Below are 16,328 nucleotides of genomic sequence, written 5' to 3'. Positions count from 1 at the left end.
AAGACGATTATTTTTAGGACAAATTTAACCTGCGTACCATGGCTCAACATGTAGCGCATCTGCTTGTCATCATGGAGGTAATAGGTTCGAATCTTGGCCAGACACTGCGTGAAAACTGAAGACGTTAAATGGTTCCTACTGCAGCTATGCCAGGGATGCTACATGTAAAGTTAGAGTATGAGGATTTCCTTGGCTCGTAAACAGGCGTAACTCATTACCATAGGACTTTCTGGCAGGTAGTTGGTTGCTGGATAGATTGGTTCCCCTTAATTATCCAAGGTTCAACAAGAAGCGCATCTGCTTGTCATCAGGGAGGTAATAGGTTCGAATCTCGGCCAGACACTGCGTTATAACTGAAGACATTAAATGGTTCCTACTGCTGCTATGGCAGGTGTGCAACATGTAAAGTTAGAGTAGGAGGATTTCCTTGGCTCATAAACAGGCGTAACTCATTACCATAAAACTTTCAGGCAGGTAGTTCAATAAAAAAAGTTGGTTGCTGGATAGATGTCACTTAAACTAATACAGAAAAGGAAAGAATTGGTTCCCCAAGGTTCAACAAGTAGCGCATCTGCTTGTCATCAGGGATGAAATAGGTTCGAATCTCGCGCAGACACTGCGTTATAACTGAAGACATTAAATGGTTCCTAGGTGCTTTTTGTGCAACATGAACAGGCGCAAAGGAAAGATATAATTCCCCTTAGTTATCCAGGGTTGTTGGACCTTGAGTTAATGTCATAGAAACCCTCGACCGTGGCTCAACATGTAGCGCATCGGCTCGTCGTCTGGGAGTTGATAGGCTTTGTACTGCATCATAACTAAAGATGTTGAAATAAATTCCTACTGCTAAAAAACTTGTATAAAACTTTGGGTACCAGTATAAAACTTTAGGTATCAGAATAAATTTTTGTCTATTAGTATAAAACTTTGGGTACCAGTATAAAACTTTGGGTACCAGAATAAATTTTTGGCTATTAGTATAAAATTTTGGGTACCAGTATAAAACTTTGGGTACCAGTATAAAACTTTGGGTACCAATATAAAATTTGGGTACCAGTATAAAACTTTGGGTACTCGTATAAAACTTAAGGTACCAGTATAAAACTTTGGGTACCAATATTAAAACAAAATTTTAGGTATTAGTATAAAATTTTGGGTACCAGTATAAAACTTTGGGTACCAGTATAAAACTTTGGGTACCAGTATAAAACTTTGGGTACCAGTATAAAATTTGGGTACCAGTATAAAATTTGGGTAACTGTATAAAACTTTGGGTACCAGTATAAAACTTTGGGTACCAGTATAAAATTTGGGTACCTGTATAAAACTTTGGGTACCAGTAAAAAACTTTGGGTACCAGTATAAATTTTTAGTACCAGTATAAAACTTTTGGTACCAGTATAAAACTTTGGGTACCAGTATAAAACTTTGGGTTCTAGTATAAAACTTTGGGTACCAGTAAAAAACTTTGGGTACCAGTATACATTTTTAGTACCAGTATAAAACTTTGGGTACCAGTTTAAAACTTTGGGTACCAGTATAAAACTTTGGGTACCAGTATAAAATTTGAGTACTAGTCTAAAACTTTGGGTACCTGTATAAAAACTTTGGGTACCAGTATAAAACTTTGAGTACTAGTATAAAACTTTGGGTACTAGAATAAAACTTTGGATACCAGAATAAAATTTGAGTACTAGTATATAATTTTGGGTACTAGTATAAAACTTTGGGTACCAGTATAAAACTTTGGGTACCAGTATAAAATTTTGGGTACCAGTATAAAACTTTGGGTACCAGTATAAAACTTTGGGTACCAGAATAAAATTTTGGGTACCAGTATAAAATTTTGGGTACCAGTAAAATTTGGGTACCAGTATAAAACTTTGTGTACCAGTCTAAAACTTTGGTTACCAGTAAAATTTGGGTACCAGTATAAAACTTTGGGTTCTAGTCTAAAACTTTGGGTACCATTATAAAACTTTGGGTACCAGACTAAAACTTTGGGTACCAGTATAAAACTTTGAGTACCAGTATAAAACTTTGGGTACTAGAATAAAACTTTGGGTACCAGAATAAAATTTGAGTACTAGTATATAATTTTGGGTACCAGTATAAAACTTTGGGTACCAGTATAAAATTTGGGTACTAATTCTGAATCAAACATTTGAAAAAATCCTGCTGTCCTCCCCCCTCTTCCCTCCACTCTTATTCTCACAACCCCTAACCACCCTCAACTCTCCAAAAAATGTCCTAGAATGCAACCCAGTCCTCAGCCACCCCAATTCTTATTAAGCCTCAGCCGCATTCAGCCGCAGCCACTCTCAGCCGCACTAAGCCTCAGCCACTCTCAGCCTCAGCCACTTCCATAACTTTAAGCAGCCGCAGCCGCAGCCACAGCCGCAAATTAGGATTCAGCCGCAGCCGCGGCCGCGCGGCTGATAGCGCGGCTTCCGAACCCTGGTAAGAAGTGTACATATTTTGCTGAAAAACGGCTGGGGATTCAATAATCAAAAATATTTTTAAATTTTTTAAGGGGGTAAAATTAGTAGAGGTTTAAAGTTTGAGGGTTGTAAGGATCCCTTACCCCACCCCCTCTCCCTTAGACGTCTATATATAGAGAGTTCATGAAACGAACAAGAACGAGAGTTACCCAAAGAGTATAAATAGTTTAATTACCTGAGGCAAATCCTTGAAGTCAATGTTTGGATTGACACAGTCTCCCAGCGGGCCATCTCCATTCTTAAAAAAAGAAAAGTTTTGCTGTTTTGCTTACAACCACATAAAGATTCTAACCCTTAGGGCCTGCGATGCCCTAATCTTACCTAACCTTTACCAAAGTAATAAAAAACTAAAAACTACCCCCCTACTCTTATTTTTCAATTTATTTTTAAATAAGGGGAGTCGTTATGAGTGCTCATGAGAGTACTTTGTGTGATAGAGGACATAATTATTACTAATATCGGATCAACTGCAGTACACGGTAAAATAATCCTAGTATCGAATATTTCCAAAAATCTATGAATTTTAAAGACTGCTAGCTGTCAAACGGCTGAACGTACAGATCATACCCGCACACCATTTTAAGCGGCATAAGAAGGCCTACAAATAATCTGGAATAGCCAAGATCCAATGATGCACAGGGAAAGCTTCACTGAAGAAAAAACGCATAAAATAGGTCTTTTTCGCGCCTTTCTCTGCACTCCGAGATATTTATGCATTATTGATTTTTGGCTATTCCAGATTATTTGTAGGCATTCTTATGCCGCTTAAAACGGTGTGCGGGCATGATTTGTACGTTCAGCCGTTTGGCAGCTAGCAGCCATTAAAATTCATAGATTTTCGAAAATATTCGTTAACAGGAATATTTTACCGTGAACTGCAGTAGATCCCAAAATTTTACTAACAGTCCCCCCAATATTCGTGAAGTACCTCTAGAGACATCTAGAGGATTAGCCACTAGCAGTTGATCCCTAATATCTTTTGTTGTTAATATAATAAAAAGACAATAACATCATATAAATGAACAACTTTCTAACAATAGTTAATACACTTTGTTTGAATTATGAATTCCTAGTTTTGCATTAGTAACTAATTATGGTATTTGAATTTATCTATCTGAACAAGGATGACAACATCCATAAGTAGCAAAGCACAAACAGATCATGGAATGGACAAACGGACAAAGTAAATTGTAAATAAGATGTTCAGTACTCATAAAAAAAGAAAAAGAATATGCAAAAACTCAAAGAAAACCACGTTACCTTTTAAAATAACAATTATGTCTTTTTAAGCATGACCGACAGGCAGACAGACAAAAAAACGATATGGATTAGATGTGCACATGTCATAGGAATCTTCACTAATTCCAGCTGACGGAAGGACATACAAAGTGAAATATTAAGTAGCTTCGCTACTAAAAGACAGGATATGCATTTCATTAGCACACATGCATATTGCATAATTTACAGGGAGGGAGGGGACATTGGACTGTAAATTATCATTGTATATTAAAGTTAGCTTCAAAATTGAATACTTTTATCATATCTTGATGACTTGGTTAAATATAGCGGTGATTCAAGTGTTGGCACAATCAATAATTTTGATCTAAAAAAGGGAAAATTATGTATTTCATTATTGGGAATGTACATTATTTATCACCGATTGTCTTATCCCTTAAGATCCCTGATTTTACTTTATAATTATACTAATGGCTTCGCCCCTAGCCTCTAGGAGCTTTGCCCCAAGAGGTTTAGCGAGATCCTTCGGTACAAACAGACAGACAGACATCGTTCTACTTTGTATTATAGATAGTAGTTTCACATATAAGTATTATTGCAAACTTAAATTGAATTAAGTTATATAAACTTAAATCCAACTTTGATCATAAACTAAAAAACTTTTATAAAATAGTAAACAATAATGCAGAAATAATATAGTTAATCTTGTGACTTGTTTAGTATATAATACTTTTAATGACACATAGTCAGCAATTAACATAGCAAGAGTAACATAGTAAATAAAAAATATTGTCTATAGCTTTAAAATTTTGAAAAAGATAGTTTTCAATTTAGTTTTTTCAATTATCTTGAGTGTAAACTATTTAAGTTAGGCATTTCAGGGGATTAGCCAGTAGCATGCACAGGGTTTTACCAAAGGGGGATGTGAAACCTGAATAGGATAGGCTTTCATTACTTTAATTTCAATGGGGGTATGTTAACACCCCCCTACACCCACCTTACACAAGTTCTTGGAATCAATGCATGATAATAAATTACAACTCCAATTACAATAATCAAAATTACCCTTTCTGGACATTTAAACTATTGGTTGAAAAGTTTGGACACAGAAGGTTTGTCTGATATAGTCCAATGTCTCCTCCTTCCCTGACCATAGTGCAATTGGGTGCAATTTCAGGACGTTTCTCTAAAGTAACCACTGTTGCTTATAAGTCATTTACTTTTAAAGAGTGGATTGATTTTGGAATTGGATTGTACTAATTACACATTTGTTTAAACATTACCTAAGAAAACCATAAATGTGACCCCCAGAAGGGAACAGAAAACCATAAATGTGACCCCCAGAAGGGAACTTAAATGTTTTTTTTTTATACATTGGCGCTGAACCTCCCTCTCCCCCCCCCCCCAGGATGTTCAAAATTATATTTTTCATTTTGATTTCTTGAATGTTTAAACATAGGGTGTGAGTAGTAAATTAAATAAAATTCAAATTCAAAATTTAGATGTTTTCATTAAAAAAAACTTTCAATTTATTTACTTTTGTTTGAACTCCCACATTAAGTGCATCACTTTTTTTAGATCCTCTAACAATGGATATAGAATACTTGGATATTATGACAGGGAAAAAATTGTCATAAATTTTGGTTGCTTATATGGACATCATTCATTGGTCAGTTCGTCCATCATGTAGAATGGGAGTGGATGGGCCAGGTAAAGGTAGTTAATATTAGCCAGTTGCAAGTATAACTTTATTAGAGTACATGAAAATATGTTGCAACTTCCAAGTTATAATATATCGATTTCCCTAACTCAATTTATTTCTAGCAAAACTATCAAACACAGTTTAAGATGAAAATATTCTTACCTGACCTTACCAGAACAACATTCAACTATAAACGTAACAAGTGACTGTTCCCCTAGCATTCAATTGCTCTTTAACCAAAAGCAATAAGGAGATACAAAATAATCTAAACTATCCCAAAGCTTAAATATAAAATTATAATAGACTAAAAACAATATGTTAAGATTTCCTAAAAAGGAGAACACAGTTTATTGGTTATTGAAATCTTAAGCAACAGTCAAAGAAAAACCCTACTTCTTACCTCCTTTGTGTGTTGAAAAACATAAAGTTGATTAACAATTAAATTAAATTGAACTATGATATAACAAAGGGGTTTGACTGTATTCCTTACCTTCAAACTTCTGCGCAAAGCAACTTTGTTTTGAAATGTTATTGTTTCCAAACTTTTCTTGCATCTTTCTGCACAAAATTTTTCCTGAAGGTAAAAAATTTGAACATTAATGGAGGTAAAGTTGGTTAGATGGTGGATAAATTTAGCCCTATTATAAAAAAGAACAATACTTATGCAAAAGTAAGAGGATATCTGTGTCTTTAGCTTAAAATCTCATCTTTACAGTAGATCTTCTTATAGGTAAACAAAAATTTGGGAGAGGGTTCCTCCACAATCATTAAAAAATCTTTCCTGTAAAAATAATCCCCCAAAATTTGATTTAACATTTTATCTTTAAAACTAAAATTAAAAGTGAAGGTTCGATTATCCCCTTCCCCTGTTCACCTTTCCTATCATTCAATTCAGTTTTAGATATAAGAAATGTAAAATTATCGTTTGGTACACACAGACAGTAAGACAGACAAACACCCTGTTACTCTTATATCATATAGTATTTTCTATATCATTCTTATACTAAAGTAACATGATGTTTGCTGTGTGTCTGTATATGTGTGTCTGTACTGAAGGATCTCGCTAACCGCTGAACCGATCGGGTTCTCCTTAACAGGGTAGATTCTCATAGGTCCTGGGAGGGTTTACAACTATTTTGGGGGAGGGAACCACCACCCTCCCAAGAGAAATCACAATAAAATCGAAAAAAAATTTAAATATTCCTGCCACATAGTGTCGCTAGCGTAGGAATGTCTCTACGTAGCGTAGTGGCGCTGCGTAGAAACATGAATTTAACAGCTGATTGACCATAGACAAATTATTTCTAAAATTAGATATTTAAAATAAAAAAAACATTTAAATGCCACTAGAGGCCTCTAGGGGCGTTGCCGCTAGTAGCATATATTTGGTCAAATTTTGAATGTTAACCTTTTGTAAAGAGGGGGTGAAAGTGGTGTGTATCTAAAAGTTATGATAGCACATAGTTTGGTGCATTCCTTTTCATTATTACATTCTACAATATAATGTACATTTATTATGTAATAGATAGATAGATAAAAAAAAAAATATCTATCTATCTATCTATCTAAATAAATATCTATCTATTATGTAATGCTTTATTAACAGTTGGTTAGTAATTTAATTAAATAAGGACATCTCTAAATAGTGTAGCTGTTTGAAGCAAACATTAAATATTTTTTGGACCATGATGATAAAAGGAAGAAATGGGTTTCGTCTTATTTTCACAATAGCTTTTCTCTTATTTCTAGCACCTGTGGGGGGCTCTAACCCTGCGGGGCCAATTTCTTAACCCTGCGGAAGTAATCATTAATATTTACATATAACCTATTAAAAGCTAAACTATGAAAATACGACAAATAACGCTACTTCGTTTTCTTTCCATGATCCTATTTTGGTGGAAAAGGTAAAAGGTCCAGATCTTTTTTTTAAATAGCATAAAACCTGAACCTGGACAGCAGCCAACGTCTTCCTACAGTCCGGCAGATATTTACCTAAAATAAAAAAAAACAATACAGACATACTCGACATGAACTAAGGAGTTCCTCACTTGATAATAAAAGCATAGCTTATAAATAATTCATTTTGTCTGTCCGTTAGTTAGTTCATAACGTTATGCTGGTAATATGATTTTCTTGGCTGCTATAGAAGATAAACAACTGAAATGTTTAGTGAAGATTTCAATGACATATACGCATCTTGTCTATACATTGTTTTGTCCGCCTGTCTTTCGTTAGAGACATAAACTTAATTAGTATCAAGGTTTCGTGATTAATGTCTACATAATCTCTCTGTTTCTTTTCTTTTTTGTGACAACTGAACATTAGCTCAATAACTTTTCAACCAATAATATGGCCTGATTTTTCCTCATCTGTTTTCTTATTGGCTAATTTAGAAGGTAAGTCTCTAGATAATATCTATTATATTTGATTAATTAACCCTTAATCTGAGAAAAAACTTTTTTTATACTTTTATATAATGAAATAATCTTATTTAATAATTCTACTTATCCTCTTTCTTATTACATCTTATTAACAGATTAATATTAATTAATCCCAGGAAGGGAGGGAACACTAGACAGTGCATTTTCTAGTACCCAAAAGTAATGCTTTTTTGGTCCTAGGACAAACGCAGGAGTGGACCCTTAACCTAACCTATTTTAAACCATGTTTTAGTTTTTTTTAATGCCTAACCCCTGCGGGGTGCATATTTGTATATTCATATCTTAACCTAACCTAACCTGTATAGAAATACTTACTTAAATTAATATTTTAACACTCCTGCGTTTGTCCACTCCGATGTTTGGGACTTCTGCGCTTGTCGTGGAACCGCTTTTTTGATGGATTTAAAACTTTGGAGACTTGTAAAATCTTGATTAGTTCGTTCAAAGTAGAAGTGTCCAAACTTATCGACAATTTTTCAGAATCTAAAGGGTCTAATAGTGTTTATTATGATTTAGGATATACATCAATTTATCATAAATAAGCTTATTCATTAAGATTCCTGGTTAATACACAGTACACTTTTATATTTTGTAACTCTATATATCCTATCAAATAAAGAAGTAAGGTTTTTTTTGTTTGAAGCTTAAGATCGCAACAACTACAGACCGAATGAGTTCTTAATTTCAGTTAAGCTTTATATAGCTCCTGTGATGGGTTTAGGCTATTTTATTTTCAGATTTAGTTCTTGGGATGGTTTAATAGTTATTTCTCGTATCGTATTATAAACGGCTTTCCGCGGATATAGAATGTACAATTAATGTACGGCTAAAAAACTAGTTTTAATCTTATGATTGTACATTTCTATATTCGTAGAAAACTGGATATAATACGATGCTAGACATAGTTTTTTCGTACGGATGAGAACCGGTTCCTATCCACCGGATTCGAATGAATACGAGAAAACTATTTTTTATCCCCTTTCTTCCCCAATAGTAAACAGAATAAGAAACAAGGCTAACAACATCCAACAGCAGCGAAGTGCCGAAACTATTGCATAACGTAACTAACAAATAAAAAAACAATAGGCCGAATCCTTAAAAAAAATATGCTAGCCAAGAAAATTTGATTATTGTTAATTTTGTAAAGCTTTCAAAATGTTAAATGGTACCAACTTTATAATTTTTATTATAATATTCATGAAAAATTGTCTGTAATACGATGCTATACATGGTATAGCCCCAGAACCGGTTCTAAAACAGCAAATATTTCAAAGCTTCAAAGTCACATTGAAAAATATCTTCTAAGCCCTTGAACTGAACTGAAAAGACTCGACCTTGTATTATTGTATTATTTGTGTTTGTAAGCAGGGAGGGAGGGGACATTGGGTTGTTGTTTATTACACTAGTCCCAAAATTTTAATATTGACATTTTCTCATTTGTTGGCTTGACAACTTTGAGGACTGTATCAAATTTTGATTGATTGGTTTATTAAGATGAGTGTCCAAACGATTCAACCACTAATTGTAATTTATAGAATGTGGATGTCCATCAATTTATTGGCCATTGTCTTATCCCTGGTAGATCCCTGGTCTGTAACAACTTAGAGGTCAGCTGAATTTGAGTTGCCGATTGTGTACATAGTTTCCTCGGTGTTTCCTCATCCTATCTCAATATTCTAGCTTCAAAATTCAAAGTAAATATTGAGATAGGATGGGGAAACTGTGTACACAATCGGCAACTCATATTCAGCTGACCAACTGGGATGCAAAAGATTGGAAACCTATACTCAATTTCTACTTCTAGTTGGGATTAATACAAAACAGTAACAGATTTCCGCGGATATTAAAATGAAAATTTTAAGATATTAAACCAGTTTTGTTAGCCCCTGAGGCCCATGAAAATGTCTGTTATACTATGTTGTAATGGGACAAAGTGACTCAAAAATTCAGCCATGTGACGTCATAAAAATGAAAGATTATTCGTCTCTTTTTTGGAAGCTTTCATTCACACTTCTCCTTTCATCTTCTTCATTTTTATGACGTCACATGGCTGATTTTTGACACTTTGTCCCCCTACTATTATCTTATACATGATATTTCAGTATGGCCGAGAACCGGTTCTAAACCTGCGGAAATAAATCAACATTCATAATAAAAAGATGACAACATCCATAAGTAGCGATTAAAAAAATCATGGATGTACATTTAATGCAATAAAAACATCATTTTCCAAGAGTAAAAAAAAATCTTCCGTTTTGGTGTAATTTTTGCAACACCGTTTAAGATATTACAAAACACTTATAGAAAAAAAGTAGCCATGGAGGTTGCAAAATTTCCTTTATTTATTGCAAGTTTGCAACAAAATTTTGTAAGTGATACTTATATAACCTAATATTTTTATATTGATTGCTTGATCCATAGGCTCGAATATATTTTTTAGGGAGCGAGGGACATTTGGATGTTGCTTATTACACAAGTCCCCAAAGTTTATAATAATATTTCTTATTTGTTGGCTTAACAACTTTTGGGACTATCGTTGAATTTAGAATGAAGTGTTCAAAAAAATGAGTGTCCAATTGTTTCAACCACTAATTGTAATCTGTAAAAGGGGTAATTGTGTATCATCATTCAGAAGGTACATCAGTTTGTCGGCCATTGTCTTATCTCTTTTAGTCACCAAATATTTTTTAACACGAAATTGCATTTGTTGGCTTATAAACTAATCTTTTACCTTAATTGTCTAAACTTTTCTACCAATAATTTTAATCAACGATAAGGTCTATTTTTTGTAGTTAGACTGTTACAATTATCCATGGTGAACAGTGACTGTTTCTTTAGGAAGGTAGAAAAGTTGAAGGCAAATTTTTTTTCCCAAGCGATGTATCATTGTAATTGACAAATGATAATTATGAAGAATATGAATCTTAAGGAATAAGACAATCAACAATCAATGGATGTAAAATTGTGATAATTTGGTTTTCCCATCAAGTCCAGGGGCGTCCAAGCTTTTTTATTTGGGGGGGGGGGTAAAAATTTTTGTAAGGGGTTGGTGATTTTTTTTTTTTTTTTGGTGGGGGGTAAAATGGCGCGCGCCGCAACTCTTTTTTACCCCCCCCCAAAAAAAAAAAAATGTTTACCCCGGGGGTAAAATTTGCTTGGGGGGGGGGGGTAATTATCCCCCCAGAAATTTGTTGGCATACCCCCCCCCCAAAATTTACCCCCGGGGTAAAATTTTTGGGGATGGTAATTTAATAATGTAACAAGGATGACAACATCCATAAAAGCGAAGCACTGAAACGGTTGGACAAACGGAGATTAACACTTATATATTGTCAGAACTAAATAATCAGAATATAAATATATAAGAGTCGAAGCAAAATTCTAAGTAAATTTGTTGAAAAACTGCTTTATACAGGATAATGTTTATGGACATACCTACATTTTTAGGACTTGAGTTAGAGTTGTATATAATGTTATAGAGTTGCTTCGCTTATAACATTATACTTTGTTCTCCCAGAAATCAATATACCAAAAATCAGATCAATCGGATGATTTGATCACATAAAAATTTGTTGTTAAAAAGTAAAAAAATCAACAAAAAAGACTACCCCCCTACTCTTACTCCAATCTCTAACGCCTGAAAGAGCAGCAGTTGGTACTAATTTTACATCTTTAGTTTTGATGCGGTCTGGGGACTCGAACCCGACACCTCCCCAACAGATAGGCGGACGTTAAACCACTGAGCCATATCTGCGGGTAGGGGGGGGGGGGGTGGTAATCACCACTTTACCACCTCCCCTTGGACGTCCTTGATCAAGTCCACAATGTTACTAAGCCAAAGAATAAGATAATGTGTTAATTAAAAATTTGAGTACCATTGTAACTTACAGTGTAAATTTCATATACATATTGCCCCATCAACTTATCTTTTTAGACAAATTGACTGAATGACAGATATACGGACAATCATACTCAAAGAGAAGCTGTGCTAGCTAAAGAAATACTGCGCCATCTATCCATCTTTCTTTCTTATTTAAAAGTTTTACAAATCTAAGTTTCAAAAGTAATGACAGTTCAAAGAAAGTATTTATACTTTCAAGCAAATTTCTTATTGGGGACGTTTTTAAATTAAATCAAAAATATATGTAAAAGCCAGAAAACTATCTTGCCCGAGAGTTGGAGACCCTTAACGTCAGCTAGCAAATTGCTTTATGTGTGCAATAACTTATGCTCAAAGATATTAGAAACAATAAATAATAAATGTTAATAAATTTAGAATCAGTGATGGCTTTCAGGGAGGAACGGGATATAGGGCAGTATATTACAAGTCCCCAAAGTTTTATAATTTTCTTATTCGTTGGATTACAACTTTGGTGACTTTTATTGAATTTGGATTGGTTGGTTTATTTTATTAAGTGTCCGAACGTTTCAACCACTAACTGTAATCTACAGAAGGTGTAATTAATTAATGTATCATCATTGTGGATGTACATCAATTTGTCGGCCATTGTCATTTTGTCATATCCCTTTAGATCTCCGGAAGGGTTTGGTTATTATTAAACCCCCAACTAAATTATTAAACAAACTGGATAAGATCAGAAGTTTAATTCTCTTAATGTATAGACCAAATGTTTAAGTAAATACCGAGATCTTAAGCTTCAGACATCGTTCTTTGTATTATAGTTAGAGCCTTTGCTTGTTAATGAAAACATCTTGTCTAATGATGAAACTTTTTAAAACTAAAACCCAGAGATCTTGATGGATAAGACATTGATGAACCTACCGATTTTTTCTACTCTTTATATAAACGTTTTAATTATTTTTTAAAGATTTATTAATATTACTTATCAATAAAAAATCGCTAAATGATTTCACAAGATACAAGATATAGAGACGGATGATGAGCTAGTTGTGGAGAAAACCTGGCACAGAATTAAAGATAACTACATCAAGACTGCTGAAGATGTACTTGGTTGTAAGAAGAGAGATAGGAAGGACTGGATTTCTGACCAAACTTGGCAGAAAATTGAAGAACGAAAGAAAATCAAAAGTAAATTAAATGCAGCAAAATCAGACAGGTTGAAAGACAAGCTTAAAGCAGATTATACTTCAAAAGACAAAGAGATTAAGAAGAGCGCTAAGGAAGACAAAAAGAAATATGTTGAAGATCTTGCAGAAAAGGCTCAGGAAGCTTCTGAAAGAGGTGATTTAAGAAAAATGTACAAAATCACCAAACAATTAAGTGGCAAGAGTCAACCTCAAAGTGCAGCTGTTAAGGATAAAAATGGCCTAATCCTAACTGCTGAGAGAGATGTTATTGACAGATGGAGAAGACATTTTGAAGAGGTTCTGAACAGGCCAGAGCCGGAGCTGGCAGCCAATCCAGAGCCAGGTAACGACCTTGATATAAATTCAGATCCTCCAACTGAGAGAGAAGTCAGAAATGCCATTCAGAATCTTAAACTGAATAAATCACCTGGTGGCGATCAGATAACAGCAGAGATGCTACTGGCTGATCTTGACACTGCTGTTGAAGTGCTGACTGATCTACTAAATAAAATATGGAGGAAAGAAAAATTACCAGAAGATTGGACTAAGGGCATTATTATTAAACTTCCAAAAAAGGGAGACTTATCCATATGTGACAACTGGAGAGGAATAATGCTGTTGTCTATTCCTAGTAAAGTTTTGAGTAAAGTACTTTTGTCCAGAATTGACGAGAAACTTGATTTAAAATTCAGAGAAGAACAAGCTGGATTCAGAAAGGGAAGAGGTTGTATTGACCAGATTTTTACTTTGAGGAATATAATAGAGACTTGTGCTGAATGGAATACACCAATTCACATTAACTTCATAGATTTCCAGAAAGCATTTGATTCAATTCACAGATCAACACTATGGAAAATTTTAAGAAGCTATGGTATTCCTCCTAAACTTGTTACCATCATCAGCAAGTTCTATGAAAACTTTGAAGCTTGTGTCGCTGTCGACAATAAAACAACAGAATTCTTCAAAATAGGCACAGGTGTCAGACAAGGATGCATTTTGTCACCCATTTTGTTTTTACTTGTAATTGATTGGGTTATGAGAAAAACGAATGATAGACCAAGAGGTCTTAATTTTGGTGTCTCAGGAGTGTTAGAAGATCTTGACTTTGCAGATGACCTTGCTATGCTATCTTCCTCTACTGAACATCTACAGACAAAAACCGATAGACTTGTTATGTTTGCTAAACAAGTTGGTCTTTTCATAAATGTTAAAAAGACTGAAGTTATGAACATTAGCAAGGCTCCTGCCCAACCTATCAAGATTGAGGGGAATGAAGTAAAGCAAGTCAACAAGTTCACCTATCTTGGCAGTGTAATAAGCAGTGAGAATGGAGCTAAGGCTGACATTGAAACAAGATTAAACAAAGCAAGGATTGCATTCAAAAGCCTAAAAATTATCTGGAGGTCAAGAAAATACAGTTTAAAAACAAAGTTGAAGGTCTACAGTAGTAATGTAAAAACTGTACTTCTTTATGGCTCTGAGTGTTGGAGAGTGATTAAGAAAGAAATGAACAAGCTCAACTCGTTCCACATCAACTGCCTGAGGGAAATATGTCGAGTTTTTTGGCCAAACAAAATCTCCAACACAGACCTGCATTTTAAGACAAATGAGAAGGACTTAGAGACACAGATAAGGATTAAAAGACTTAGGTGGCTAGGACATGTCCTTAGAATGAACATGTCAAGAAACCCCAAGAAATGCTTGAGATGGAAACCTCCTGGTAAGCGCAGCAGGGGTAAACCCAGGACAACTTGGAGAAAGAGTGTAGAAGATGAGCTGGAAAAGATGGAGATGACATGGGGAGAAGCAGAAAAGCAAGCTAAAGACCGTAACACCTGGAGACATGTAGTGGCCGAATTTGCTGAAACAGCAAGACGCGGATAAGTTAAGTAAATGATTTCAACATTCTTGTAAATTTCAAAGTCAACATTTTAAATAATGTAACAATAGCATTAAAAATTAGTTTAAAATTTCAACAACAACCAGAATTGTAAAAATTAAAATAAATACATTCATCTTACCCTGTAAAGAGTTAGCTAGACCAGAAACCAAATTCATTTTAGTTATTTAAATCTTGAATTTGCACAATAATAATAACAATCACTGAAAAGTTTCTAAATTATTTAGTTCACTGTTGTGTGTGGAGTAGATATCATCTAGTTGGATTTTACTTACTGAAGATATTCTTCACTCATTCTACTGAAAAGATGTTCAACATTGAGAGAGGGAGAGTGTGTAATAGAGAGAGAGAGAGAAAGAAAGAGAGAGAGAGAGAGAGAGAGAGAGAGAGAGAGAGAGAGAAACAGAGAGAGAGAGACAGAGAGAGAGAGAGAGAGAGAGAGAGAGAGAGAGAGAAAGAAAGAGAAGGTATTGATAAAAGGATAAGAAATCAGAGAGAATTTAAGAGAGAGAACGATAGACAGAGAGAGAGAGACAGAGACAGAGAGAGAAAAAGAGAGAAAAAAATAAAGAAAGAGATAGAGTGTCAGGGAGTTAGAGAAAAAGAGAGGGAGAGGGAGATATGGACAGAAAGAAAGAGGCCATGATGGAGAGAAATAGAGAAAGTGGCAGTGATGGAGAAAAAGGAGAGATAGAGATAAAATAAAGAGAAAAATATATGGATAGAGAATAAGCTGAAGATATATAGTAAAGGTGACAGTAAAAGACAGGAGATTTCAAAAAAAGAAAGAGATAGCTATAGCAATAGAGAGAGAAAAGAAGAGGGAGAGAAAAATTAAGGAAGACTCTTTTCCACATAAAACTGCACGTACCTGTGGATAAATTCAAAATTAACGTAAATATTAAAAATGTATTTTTGATAGCAGTTACATTTTCACAAAAAAGTAAATATTTGTCGACTTATTAAATACCCGCTTGCCATAGGATTTGATTCTGTACCACTAGATTTAAGAGATAGTAAAAAAATTAAATTCTGTTGCAATGTCAGATGCATGCCACTTTCAAATAACGGGTATTGAATGTTCCTTAAACAATACCTTTTAGCATACATTTGTATAAATCTTACAAATCTTAAATATAATGAAATAACCTGTGATTTTGAGGTTGAGAGTTTGGTATACATGTGGGGAGATATACAATTACAGTGCATACAATTTATCATGGAATATGGAAGGCAATGGAGAAATAAAAGGTGTTAATATACAAAGGGGAAGGAATGTATGTAAATTGGTAATTTAAAGGGACCTTTAGGGATAAGGATTTTGTCTATAAAGTGATGTTCACCCCCTACTAGTGATAAATAAGATTACACCTTCTGAAATTTTTTTAACACTATCAGAATTCAATGAAAAGTTTTTAAGTTACTGGAGTTTAAGGTGAATAGTTATCCCTTCATAAATGGCCTAGAACCTAACCAAAACAAATTTGAATGTTTCATAT

At 34.3% G+C, this 16,328-nt stretch overlaps 1 protein-coding gene across 1 annotated transcript in view; it reads right to left on the bottom strand.

The window, feature by feature from the left end:
* The window catches only part of LOC145332357 (uncharacterized), a 39,570-nt gene extending 24,465 nt beyond the window's left edge, over positions 1–15,105 (bottom strand). The window contains exons 1-4 of the mRNA XM_080177358.1: positions 14,951–15,105; positions 7,388–7,431; positions 5,930–6,013; positions 2,677–2,739 (exon numbers count right to left, since the gene is read on the bottom strand). Coding sequence (XP_080033484.1) covers positions 2,677–2,739; positions 5,930–6,013; positions 7,388–7,431; positions 14,951–14,987 — 228 coding nt within the window. The 5' untranslated portion in view covers positions 14,988–15,105. The remainder of the gene's footprint in view (positions 1–2,676; positions 2,740–5,929; positions 6,014–7,387; positions 7,432–14,950) is intronic.
* Between the last annotated feature and the right edge of the window lie 1,223 nt (positions 15,106–16,328).

Source organism: Acartia tonsa, chromosome 11, assembly GCF_053477335.1.
Source record: "Acartia tonsa isolate MP-2025a chromosome 11, ASM5347733v1, whole genome shotgun sequence".
Taxonomy (NCBI): Eukaryota; Metazoa; Arthropoda; class Copepoda; order Calanoida; family Acartiidae; genus Acartia; species Acartia tonsa.
This window is presented reverse-complemented; position numbering and strand designations above follow the sequence as displayed.